The sequence below is a fragment of the Hemicordylus capensis genome, chromosome 5 (assembly GCF_027244095.1).
Source record: "Hemicordylus capensis ecotype Gifberg chromosome 5, rHemCap1.1.pri, whole genome shotgun sequence".
Classification (NCBI taxonomy): Eukaryota; Metazoa; Chordata; class Lepidosauria; order Squamata; family Cordylidae; genus Hemicordylus; species Hemicordylus capensis.
The window spans coordinates 171,739,359-171,752,642 of record NC_069661.1 but is presented as its reverse complement, the minus strand read 5'-3'; the positions used below and the strand labels follow the sequence as shown (position 1 = coordinate 171,752,642).

Below are 13,284 nucleotides of genomic sequence, written 5' to 3'. Positions count from 1 at the left end.
AATCTCAGAAAATTAGAATATTACATGGAACCAATAAGACAAGGATTGAAGAATAGAACAATATCGGACCTCTGAAAAGTATACAGTGTACTGTGCTTGATTGGCCAGCAAACTCGCCTGACCTGACCCCATAGAGAATCTATGGGGCATTGCCAAGAGAAGGATGAGAGACATGAGACCAAACAATGCAGAATTGCTGAAGGCCGCTAATGAAGCAACCTGGTCTTCCATAATACCTCATCAGTGCCACAGGCTGACAGCATCCACGCCACGCCGCATTGAGGCAGTAATTGTTGCAAAAGGGGCCCAAACCAAGTACTGAATACATATGCATGCTTATACTTTTCAGAGGTCCGATATTGTTCTATTCTTCAATCCTTGTCTTCTTGGTTCCATGCAATATTCTAATTTTCTGAGATTGTGGATTTGGGGTTTTCATGAGCTGTACGCCATGATCATCACAATTATAACAAATTAAGGCTTGACTTATCTCGCTTTGCATGTAATGCATCTGTCTCATATATCAGTTTCACCTTTTAATTTGCATTACTGAAATTAATGGACTTTTGCACGATATTCTAATTTTCCGAGTTTCACCTGTATATTGGCCTTGGGCCTGATCCAGCAGGGCTGTTCTTATGATCAGCTGTTGCAATGCTGAAATAAGTCATAATTGTGTGTGAATGAACAACTTGTTCCATTGATGTTATTGCAGTGCAGGCACTGTGGCTGGCAGAGGATTCTGGGTCAGTGATTCTTTTTCGGCCATTTCCGAAATGTGTGTTTGGCAAAATGTGGTGTTCTGCATTGGGAGGGACTGTGTGCTTCTGTTTTGCAGTGTTTTTCAAGGCAGGGTTGTAAAATTTGTGCACTCTTGCTTGTTTTGACCATAGCGAACAATAGGGAACTTGAAACACCCCATTGTACCCCATGAGTACCTCCTAGGGACACCAAAGTGGGTTGGGTGGTACGGTGTGATGGGTGCTGCCTACCAGCCACCCACAAAACAAATGGGCAAGTGGATGATTTTTTATAAAATGTGTAACATTCCCCACCACCCCCCAAAAAACCTCATAGGATTCTATGGGATTTTTGGAGAAAGGTGAAATTTGAAAAGAAAGATTGCCCATTTCTTTTGTGGGTTGGTAGGTAGGTAGCACCCATTATGCCCTACCACCCAACCCACTTTGGAGACTCTAAGACCTACCCATGGGGAACAATGGGGTGATTCAAGTTACCCATTGTTCCCTATGGCCGAATAATTCAAAGCACTCAAATTGAGTCGAGTTGATTCGTTGATCAGCAGCCTAACTGATCACAATATTAAGCACGATCCATAAATATTAACTTGTTAATAACACTGAACATTTCAGTAGCTGTAACATCGCTTGCCATTTGATGCAGTACTGTGGAGCAGTTCTCAGTGAAGGCTGGAATGGTATTATTATTATTATTATTATTATTATTATTATTATTATTATTATATTACATTTATATCCCAATCTTCCTCCAAGGAGCCCAGAGCAGTGTGCATGGTTTTGTTTATCCTCACAACAACCCTGTGAGGTAGGTTAGGCTAAGAGAGATGTGACATGGGTCTTTCTGGTCCTAGTCCAACACTCTAACCACTACACTATGTTGTATATACCAGTGTAACACTGAGAACTGATTAACTGCATTATTACTTAAAATTAATGAAGGTTTTCACTACCTTTACAAAGTTTTAAAATCAGCTCATACTAAATACTTTTAAAATGTTACAATTTTATATTAGTATGAGGCAAACCCCATGGTTTCACTCTCTCACTCTGGATATTATTGCTTGGATGGGCAGGATGCAATCTAAGCAATACCTAAAGAATGGATGAGATTATTTTCCTTCCCTAAATTATAGTGAGGACTGAGACTCCCCCCCCCACAAAAAGTATAACTTCCTATTATTTTAATTACTATTAAAACTATTAATATTTATCCTCTGTAGAATGTATCCTGTATAACAAGATGGTTGTCCTGCAAGATATGTTGAAAGTTCTGTATGGTAGGAATAATAATATTTATAATTAATTCTCCAAGACGGGTCGGTCTTGGATGCGTGGGGATGTGTGGCAACCTCTCGTGAGAGTGGCGGCACCACTCGCAAGAGTTCTTGACTTCAGCCGGCGGGCGAAGCTGTGCCGGCCTGAGGAGGCATCCGGATGGCAGGCGAAGCCACACTGGCCTGAGGAGGTGGCAGTGGCAGGCCCAGCCACCAGGGTGGAGGCGGCAGCAGGAGGGGACAGGCCAGCTTGAAAGGCGGCCAGAAACTGTGGGTGGGGAGGGGGGAGAAGCAGCCTAGGTGGGCGTCAGAGACACCCGGGGGAAGAGTCAGGGAGAAGGGGCTGAAGGGGTGGGGGGAGATTCAGGGAAAGCTAGGGGCTCAGACGCTCTGCGCCCGTTCAGCTAGTAGGTTCTAAAGCTGTCACAGAACAAAGACTCATCACAAAATGGCTGCTCAAAAACTGCATAGCTGTTGTTGCCCTTAAACAACTTTAGCTGCAAACCTGTTATAGGGGCCATGGAACAAGGATAGTAAATCTGGCTTGAACAGAAAGAGACCTAATTTTCATTGTATGTGGTAAACAAATGGGAATAAATGTACAAGAAATTGACGGAGAATCTTTCAGAAGCCACGCATTTTACCATGAGGCCATGTTCCTCGTTGTGTGGCCCACGGGCTACTGGCAGTCCACACAGACCCAGCGATGGCTCCCAAAAAGCCCTCAAAGTAGCAATCTGGCTTTCTCCATGATCTCTAGGTAGTGGCAGTGGGTGTTGGTTTTGGGGGTTTTTTTTGTTGCTGTTTCTTGTGGTGGGGGTGTTGCAAAGCAGTGGACTCCACTTAAAAAACAATTACGATCACTGCCATAAGGGCAGTGATGTAGTTTCAAATTCAGAAGTGCAGGCGCTCTGCATGACAGCCCCCACAGCCACGGCCACCCCAACAGCCGAGAAGCCGAGAAGTACCAGTGCTCCGTCCTTGTGCGTCCCCCCTCCACTACGCCCCCTGTACAAGGGAAAGAAAACTGAGTTAGGAGGCAGTGGAATGCAGATTATCAGAACAGTAAAACAGAGAGAGGCACATCTCCTGCAGCATAACAAGAAACTCCTGTCTTACTGACAATGCTCTCTGGAAATGCACAAACACATTCATATCAATATGCATAACTAATAACTATAACTTCATATAACTATAATATAACTTCACTTATAACTATAATAGGTATAACTAATAACTATAACTTCATTGTGTCTGGAAGTCCTGAATTCTTTGGCCAAACCCAGTCTGTAAAACCTGACAGTCTTCTAGGCGTAGGCCTTGTCTCAGTCTCAGGGTCTTTCTGAGCGATGTTGCCTCCTGAAGAACCTGTGCTGACCTGAAATTTCTGGAAATCCAGTGATTTGGTAGAAGTGTTTTTCAAGAACGCTACATTTCTGAGGGAGGGTGGATAAAATTAATGCAGACAAATAGGAGCAACACGGCCTCAAAGGACCTTGGGGATTGTAGTCTGACAAAGGCCTGCGCTGTTACTGCTGTTGTAGTTGGGAGAAGACAGAAGAGTAAGAGTAGGAGGAAGACAAGAAGCCTACACAAAGAGCTGTCAGTGCAGCTGGCCTGGCCTGTCTCCTGAGCTGTGTGAGGAAAACTTGCAAGGCTGAGAAGGAAGAAGTTAGTTCAGGGGCGGCTGCGGCGGCTGAGAACTGTAGTTCGTGGAGTCAGTAGCAGGTTGCTAAAGAAGCCCAGCTTCCATTAAGCCCCTTTGCCTTTGGAAAGAGTTTCCCGCTGCTAGCTAGGACAAGGCAAGCACAAGGCCTGTGCTGCATGGTATGTATATAGAGAGAGTCATTTAGTTGTATCTCTTGAATTTCATTGCTACCTTAAAAAAACCAATCCTTTTGGTAAACCCATTGTTCTAGTTTGTATTGTATTTGGGGGGGAAACCAAACATCAATCCAAGATTTCTGGTGCAAAACTAGGCTTTCTACAATGCTGGCTTGTACCATCCAGCAATGCGCCATCACCAATAGCAGCTTTGTTAGCTGATATACCTCGTCATGCACCACCTACTGACACCTCATCCAGAGCTAAGCTGTTAATATATAGAATTCAATGAGTTAGTAGGTGATAGCTCTCTTTATTTCAGTCATTGACCAGCAAGTTAATAAATGCTTTTGACTAGTCAAGTAGTTGGTCTCAATAATATACTATTGATATATAATTATGAAGATGGGAAAGAAACAACTATCAACTTAATTTTCTATTTCGTTCATTGTTTTCTCATCTGTTTCTACAGCTCTGTTCCTTATTAACCCCCCATATTGCCAACTTTACAAAAACCTAGTTCCTGTGGCACAAAATGTGTCCAGCTGCACATTAGAATAAACCCCGCCTGCAGCGAATGGGTCTGTCATTTAGTGTCAACCACAGTGTAAACACAACTGGTCAGACATTTTTGCACTTAAGGATTAAGGTTAGATTTAGTGTTGGGAACAACCTAGAACTGTAAATACATTGAGGCAACAGATCACTTCTGTACTGGAGGACCTCGTACATGCAAAATGGCATCCAAACTGCCCCCTTTCTAACATGTGTGGGTATGGGGCTAGATTCAGTTTCTGGCGTTCAGGCTTCTGACCGCTTGACATGTATGATCCATCATTGGATGATTATTTTACTGTAATAAAATTCTTGTGGGTGGGTGGGTGTATTTGTGTGCTCATATTTAGTGATGCAAAGAAGAAAACTACTCACTCAATTATTTAAAAAACAAAACAAATGAAAACCTGCTACTGTTCCTTCTACATGGCCAAGCGAACCAGAGGACTAAGAAGTTTTTAAGAAAGTATTTTGGAAGGAAAAGGGAAGGAAGAAATGTATTTCTCTTTAGCTGGGCTTGCTGCTGGTGGGAAAGCGAAAGGTGAGAACATGTCCTGTATTAGTCATTATTTCTTCTCCTTTCTCTTGCAGTGAGTATGTTTTTGAACACTTTAACCCCCAAGTTCTACGTTGCCCTAACAGGCACTTCCTCATTAATCTCAGGACTTATTTTGGTAAGTACTAAATATAATCTTTACATTTTACTAGTTTGGCTCTATAATACTTTGCAAGATTAGATTCTACATCTCCAATTTTCGTATCTTTCGTTGTTCTCTTTTCTCGCCTCCCTCCCCTTTCAACTTTGTGTCTTTATACACTTTATAGAATTTCTTTTATTCGTTTCACTGGTCTCGAGGTCTTTGGCATGCCAAAGCTTGAAACCCATGATGTGGGGGCTAATGATGTCACAGGGTTTACAGTTCGTGAAAGGAAATTCAAAAAAACCGGTACCCGGCCAGTCCCCAATACAAAATGTTCTGTTTGCTCAAGGTTTACATTGCTGCACCTGCCACCAAGCCATACATACCTTCATAATACCAGGCTAAACAAAGATGACTCTAACACAATCCAGACTCCAGCTGTGTCACAGGCACAGAGCAAGAACTAAAAGTGCATAACGTTTTAATTGCTGCAAGTCAAGCAGCAAAATTCCCATGGCTGAGAACTCAAAATGCATGCAAGACAGATTGAGCTCATTGAAGGAGAGAAAGCAATTCTCTCATATTCAGGCATCTTACCAGCCTCATCTGCTCTCTTGGACAAAGGCACCCCCCATCCTCCCCCCCCACTGCACACACACCTTATACACACCCCATGCTTATCCCACAGCATCCAATTATTTTGTTTCTCTGAACACAGCCCTCCCCAGGTGCTGCTTCAAGCTGCCTTTTCTGCAGCCCTCTTCAGCTTGGCAGCATGAGCTGGGACAAATGGGTGCTGAGGTTGCTGTACAGCCCTCAGACTGGCTGCTATCTACACTGCAGAGTCTTCAGCTCAGCATACAGAGTGGCTGAAATGCTGCGGCAGGCCCCTTCCAGAGACAGACTAAGCCAGGCCAACAGGAAACATGGTGTGCATGCTGTCGCCTCCTCCTTTCATTCCTGTCCCTTAAATTGGGCATGCGTGCACATGCACTTTAAAGCTTCCTTCTAGTCAAGCTTGATAGGTGCAAAACAGAAGCAATGACACTATGCTAATAGCGAAATCCTAGTAGAATCTATATTTGCTTATTTAAAATGATTGATTGACTGATTGATTGATTTTGATTTGATTTATATACCGCCCCTCCAAAAACGGCTCAGGGTGGTTTACAACAAATAAAAACAATTAAAATCAATTAACAGAACAATCAAAAATAGTTTTAATGAAAGAGTGTTGAGATTGTTTTAATGAAAGGTGGTATAAAAATTTAACGATAAATACATAAATTTTAAAAGTGACTTGCATAACAACAACAGTACTGGGTTGCAATATTATTATTGTTATTATTAATGCTATTATTATTATTTTATTACAAATATTTATAGATCACTTTTCAACAAGTTATCAAAGTGGTGTACATAACAAAGAAAATAGAAAATGGTTTCCTGTCCGAAAAAGGCACACACACACCCCTCAGCAGCTCTTAGCCCTGTAGCTAGTGGTGTGCTAGAGGGTTCTTCCCATTGCTTATGCCATCACCAAGCAATAGTAGTTAGGGTGGAGACTTCTTTCTTGGCAGGATGGGCTGATAATCATGTTTAGCTGCAATGGTATATGTTGGTTAGCTGAATGGGAGAAATTTATTGGAATAAAAGCTAATTGGTAATTGCACACTAAACAAAGTTCTCCCAGTACTATTCCTACTAAAAAATAATCCAGTTCTGAATTAGCATATCTTCATTTTGCAAACATATCTACCATTGTTCTTAGGTGAATCATTTAATTCCATGCATATTCTTTGGTTTCTAATCATCGTGTCTATAAAAATCTTGCATAACATTTTAGAAGTGTTTGCATTCTGATAGCTCATTTACATTATTTTTTACTCTGTTGTTTTAGAGCCTTAGAGTGATGTAGCTGACATTATGGCATAGCATATTGTTCACTAAAACATTCCATCACCAAATAATTTCAGCTCTTGATATTATCTTGCAAAAATAATAACCAGTTGAGCCCTCATAAAATTTCAGTGACACACACTACCCCTGTACTCTCCATCCTTGCTTAGGAAGAGATTCAGCGATTCTTTTGTATTGTCTTTTTAATCTTTTAACATTTCATCATCTCTTATAAACCTCTTTATGCCTCGAATTGAGCAGACATTAGCCACTGGGGAATTTGAAAGCATTTGGAAACCTCAGGGTTTATGTCAATACATCTCTTTCCAAACCATGTGGCTGGGAACAAAACAAAGGAGCTAAACATTTAAGCGTGCGGTTAGAACAAACTACTTTGATGCAGATTCTTAATATGCAGTTGAATTTTGAAAAGGCTACTATTTATTACTTACTGGGGCCATTCACATGACCTGTTCCATGCAGCATGGAGGATGGCAGATTGATATGAGGCCAGGACTCATTGTCCCGGCTTCTATGAAGCCCACAATGCAGCACATGACATGGAGGATTTCCCCAAGAGATTTGGGGGATTCCCCCAAGAGACAGGCACTCTAGACGACTGCCTCTGTGTGCGGCTGGACTGGAAGCCGCCCGTGCTCGCACACAAGCAAGTAGCCGGGGTAAGAGAGTTATCTCCCCCTTAATTTCAGCTAACATCCGGGGCAAATAGCAGGGCTAGGCGGTACTGCTCTACTGGGATCGGGCCCGATCCTGACAGTTCTCATGCACATTCTAAACCAGGCTGGGTGTCCCTAGCCCAGGTTATTCATGAGCACAGCCTCACTGTTCTGTTTTGTTTTGTTTTAAACCTTAGAAATCCCTAATCGATACAGCATGCACACAGTGCACTTTGGATCTCTCTGTTTTCCTAAATGCATGTAGCTAATGCACTTGGCAGTGCACTTATCTACCACAGCTATTTAAAGCCCTAATAATATGATCCTATGTTGTACTGCCCAATGGCAGCAGGGTATAGGGCTGACCACTAGAATGTCAGTAATGATACAAGGGCCATCTTGAGCTGAGAGTCAGTTTCGTGCTGGAGCAGACACAGTTATACACAGAACTGCTGAAAGAACGTGAAGACAGAGAGTGAATATAGTGCTTTGTGTGCTTAGGAGAGGAAAGCTGGTCTTGTGGTAGCAAGCATGACTTGTCCCCTTAGCTAAGCAGGATCTGCCCTGGTTGTATATGAATGGGAGTCTGGATGTGCGAGCACTGTAAGATATTCCCCTTAGGGGATGGAGCCACCCTGGGAAGAGCAGAAGGTTCCAAGTTCGCTCCCTGGCATCTCCAAGATAAGGCTGAAAGAGATTCTTGCCTGCAACCTTGGAGAAGCTGCTGCCAGTCTGTGAAGACAATACTGAGCTAGATAGACCAATGGTCTGACTCAGTATATGGCAGCTTCTTATGTTCCTAACCATAATCCATCCTTCCCAAAATAATTAATTCACATTTTTAATTTAATAAGACCAATTAATTGAAGAACATTGCAGCTTTTCATACGAATAAACAAAAGCAAGAGACAAATTTTGGACATCAGTAAGTCAAAGAAAAATGTTCAGTGTAGTAAGACGCACAGTGCCGTATAAAGAAGACTTATGGTCAAACAGCCCAAGAACAATACTATGCAGCTCTCTGAGCCTATGGCACTTACTATATGCTTGCAAGATAGTGACATAGTGGAGAAAAGGCGTATCACATCTGGTTATGACAGTGAAAGGGCATTGGGACTAAATGTCTTGTACCTAAATGGGAATTTTCATACAGGAAAATACAGACCTAACAGCAGAAACACGGCAGCATGAAGAACCTTCTCCCAATGAGTCCTGTCATTGTCTTTTTATACCAACATCTCCTAGAATTTTAGATACAACCAGAAATCCCTCACAGAAGCATTATAGACTTTATGCTTTGACCACAACAGCTTCAATAGGAATAATACACGTTACCCAACCACTATAGAAATGTAAATTCCCTCACACAACATACTAGTCTTTCTAGGGTTTGAGTGTCCTGGAAGGGAACTTCCATGGTCCGTCTTTGAAAAATATATAATCAGACATATGTAATACTTGAGCGATGCTGCTGCTATGTTAACTGCATAGTCTCTTTAAGTTTGCTCACCTGACTTTAGTTTTCCCAAGGCAAAGTGGGTTTTTCTTGCTGTCATTTCATAATGGTCATCATGTCTCTGTTCTTCTAAAGGAGTAGGCTAGAAGAACAGAGCGGGCACTCCCCATCCCTGTCGCTTGCCTGTCACCTCTGCCCACTGCTCCGGCCGCTACCGGGTGTATTATAATTGTGTTGCATGGCAATGTCACTATAATGCGCCGTGGCAGGAGCAACAAGGAGAGCAAGTGGGCGGTTGGGTAGGTGACAGGGACTGCCTGCTCACCTGATGGGAGCTGCCCTCCCATATGGGCAAAGGGGGGGGGGCGCCCACTCGCTTCACCTGGGGTGCCACCAACCCTTGGAATGGCCCTGCAAGAAGATGTACCCTCTCACGCAGGTAATATTTGTATCTGCTTTGAATCATACCATAATATAGCCCTCAGCTGACCTGTGCCTATCCTGGTTGAGTCAGTCTGTTGCTCAGCTTTCTCAAAAAGAAAGCTTAATGTGTTCTCAGAAGACCAGTTGGAAACTTTTATCTGGGTGCATTGTACCTCTGCATGCTCCCTTTGTTCCTGAACTTTATTACTGCCGACTACACTCTCCTCCTTCACGTCCTTCTACTCCTGCCTAACGGTCTTTGTTACCTCCCTCATTATCTGGTCTTCCAGTATTGCACCATACCTTTGAGATGATGATGATGATGATGATGATGATGATTTACATTTATATCCCGCTCTTCCTCCAAGGAGCCCAGAGCGGTGTACTACATACTTGAGTTTCTCCTCACAACAACCTTGTAGGTTAGGCTGAGAGATACGTGACTGGCCCAGAGACACCCAGCTAGTATCATGGCTGAATGGGGATTTGAACTCGGGTCTCCCCGGTCCTAGTCCAGCACTCTAACCACTATGACTTCCCTAGATTGACTTGATGAGGAAATCAGATGGTCTTACTTTGCTGCTATTAAATACCTATATTTTACATAGACAACGTTCCAAACTAAAAGAGAGGCTAATTATTCTGAACGCTCTGTTGGCAAGTAAACAGCACAACTTGTGCTACAGCATATAGTATGTTCAGAGGACATATAAAAATCAAGCTGGTTTTGCCAGAGCTGCAAGGTTTCTTGAGTCCAGGTCACTATTTTGTGCATGCTCACTGGAGAGATCTCTGAAAAATAACTACATTTGCCGAAGTTGTTCAGAGACCTTCCTTGCCTTGTTTTCAAGCAACAAGGAGATCATTACTTAACTTAATTAATGTACTTTGGGTATTCCTTGAACTGTCATTACCTCAAGGGACAATATTAGTCTTCAGAGAAATCACAATTTCCTTGAAGATGTGAGCAAAGAGGTTGGCAGATGTATACGATTGTGAAAGGAATATGGTAAGCAGGAAATGTATAAGAATGTTCACATTGATGTTTAATTTACAGTCACTGCACTGCATTAACACATACTGCAGATGAACAGGGCAGGGAGGAAAACAAGGAATTCTGTGTTCTCTTATTTTGTTAAATTTTAATTGATGATGTCCTGTTGAGTTAAGTGTTATGGCTCTTATATGATTGTTCTAATACAAATTTGACATGCTGAGAAAGCACATTCTGAAATAATTCAATTTTTAAATTTAAAAACAAATGCCGAACATTGCTTTAAATAACAAATTGAATTGCCTCGTTGGCAATCAAACCAGGATGTGTGAATATAAAGATGAGTGATGCCACCACATCTAGAAGGGCTTACAAAGCTTTACTAGATGCAGGTAAAGTATGGCCACAGACTGTCCTCACACAACGGAAGAAGCAGTGGTGTGAATTCTGACTTACAGCTTGAACCTGTGAGGCACAGTGCAAGCACAGTTTGGGCTCAAAGGCTGCACTAAAATGTGCTCCCTGCTGTGATGTGAAATAGCTGAGGCCAAGGGGAGAATGCTTCTGTGGTGTGGAGCTTGCATGCTTGATTTTGAAATATAAATAAGAGCTGCACAGGCCCCTCATTAGAACCATAACGTGAAGGGGAGAGGAACTTTAACTCTTTGCCTCCCGCATAGCTACTGAGCAGCCGAGACAAAAGAACAAGGAGTGGAGTCATTCACACAATCAAAAACTGTGTTCTACCCGGATTTGGGAACTGTGTGTGCTCCCAATTTTCCGTTGTGTGGAAGCAAGTTAAGAGGAAAACCTGGGTAGCTTTTCCTGCTACCTTGCAATCACTTCTAACCAGGTTTTCCTCTTACCTTGCATATGAATGGTTGATTCTCCATGAAGCATTATTATTGGTATTTAGAATAGTTATATTCCATTTTTCAACAGAAAACTTCCTGAAGTGGGTTCCATGACAAAGGAATTTCTAAAAGAAATGAAAAAAATAGTTCTGGAGTAGTCCTTGAGGCTGTTATGTCATGCTTCTGCCAGCCTCTAGGTCTGCTGGGAACTATAGGAACTACATTTCCCATGGATGCATGTGGAATCCATCCTCAACTATGGGAATTTAATGGATATCTGTTATATCTAGTGATGATATCATTTTAAAAATGATATCTAGTTTTACTTTTACTTTTAACCTGGTTTAATTTTTTTTTTCAAAAAAATTAATTGTTTTATTATGTGTTTTTTATTTTAATGTAAACCATCCTGAGCCACTTTAGGAAGAGTGGTATATAAATTAATAGAATAAAATAAAATAAATATGCAGTGGTTACATTGCTGGACTAGGACCAGGGAGACCCGAGTTCAAATCCCCATTCAGCCATGAAACTTGCTGGGTGACTCTGGGCCAGCCACTTCTCTCTCAGCCTAACCTACTTCACAGGGTTGTTGTGAGGAGAAACTTAAGTATGTAGTACACCACTCTGGGCTCCTTGGAGGAAGAGCGGGATATAATAAATAAATAAATAAAGTGGAGGTCCTGCTATGAGCCTTACCTGCCATGCCACCGGGGGGTGGGGGTTTCAAGAGGGCTTTAAAGCCCTCCATCTCCTCCGGAATGGAGGGTGTGCATTCACTTATTGGCCAGATTTACCCCAAAGTCCCTGCAATCTATTGGGGAACATTTACCCACAATTCAGGTTTTTGACTGTGCATTAGAGTGCAGCCTGATTTATATCAGAGTAAAATATATCCACTTTTTGCATCTCTTTGGGATTTTTTTACAACTCCGGGTTCTCAGTAAAGCCTCGCAGAAAACTCACAGTAAAGCCTGCTGTGTGAAGAACTCCCAGGTAAATTTGGATGGGAGATAGGAGGCAGGTGGCGGAATGTGCCCATTATAAACTAGATATAAACCTGAAAGGCCACTGGGGTAGGGTCCAGTCTATGAAACTGTATGGTGCCTTGCATACTTGTATACACTTACGACATTATAGATGTAATTTGATTAAATAATCACTTAATATAGAATCAGTTTTTATTTTAAATGTGAGCACTCAGTGAAAATTGTTCCAGAGGGAAGAAAAGCAAACTGTCTGTAAATGCATATACAATTTCCTTTTGTTTCTGTTGTAGATATTTGAATGGTGGTATTTTCGCAAGTATGGGACATCCTTCATTGAACAGGTGTCTGTGAGTCACTTGCGCCCTCTGCTGGGTGGGGTGGACAACAACTCTCCCAACAACTCTAATACAAGCAATGGTGATTCCGATTCAAACCGGCAGAGTGTCTCAGGTAAGAGGATATTCTTTGTGTTGTGCAAGCTGTTAGATGCAATAGTGAGTCATTTTACATGCAAGAGAGCCAAGTGCTTATTTTTTATTATTATTGACATGGCTACACCAAATACACTTCTGCAAACAGAACTCTTCCCCCACCAAAGTATCTATACGGAGAAAAATTGAGAAATTATGTCTTGCCTTTTTAGATGTATGTGGCCAAAACACCAGGCAAATGTCCTTCCATTCCATGATAACTTTATAATGAAATCCTTTGTTTTAATGACACCAGCAGTGTGTGTTTAATCTCTGTTATCTCTCTCTCTCTTTGTTTTCTGTTGGTTATAGTACTTAGCATATAGAAGATGGTCTCCTGAAGTGCTTAAAGGACCTTACATGCATTAGTAGACCCCATATTATAGATTTGCCTGAGTGATGGAAAATTTGCCTAAGGCCATCCAGTAAATTAATGGCAGAGCAAGAACTGGGGATGGCTCATACAC

At 42.0% G+C, this 13,284-nt stretch overlaps 1 protein-coding gene across 13 annotated transcripts in view; it reads left to right on the top strand.

Annotated features, from left to right (window-relative positions):
- Nucleotides 1–13,284, top strand: part of ST7 (suppression of tumorigenicity 7) — a 150,691-nt gene that overhangs the window by 77,486 nt on the left and 59,921 nt on the right. For 10 of the 13 annotated variants that reach the window (XM_053254194.1, XM_053254190.1, XM_053254191.1 and 7 more), the window contains exons 2-3: nucleotides 5,006–5,088; nucleotides 12,638–12,797. In XM_053254194.1, the coding sequence (XP_053110169.1) occupies nucleotides 5,006–5,088; nucleotides 12,638–12,797 (243 nt within the window). Of the gene's footprint in view, nucleotides 1–1,981; nucleotides 2,039–2,405; nucleotides 2,608–2,808; nucleotides 3,863–5,005; nucleotides 5,089–12,637; nucleotides 12,798–13,284 lie in introns of those variants that run through there. The other 3 variants (XM_053254195.1, XM_053254200.1, XM_053254199.1) reach the window with 3 other exon arrangements.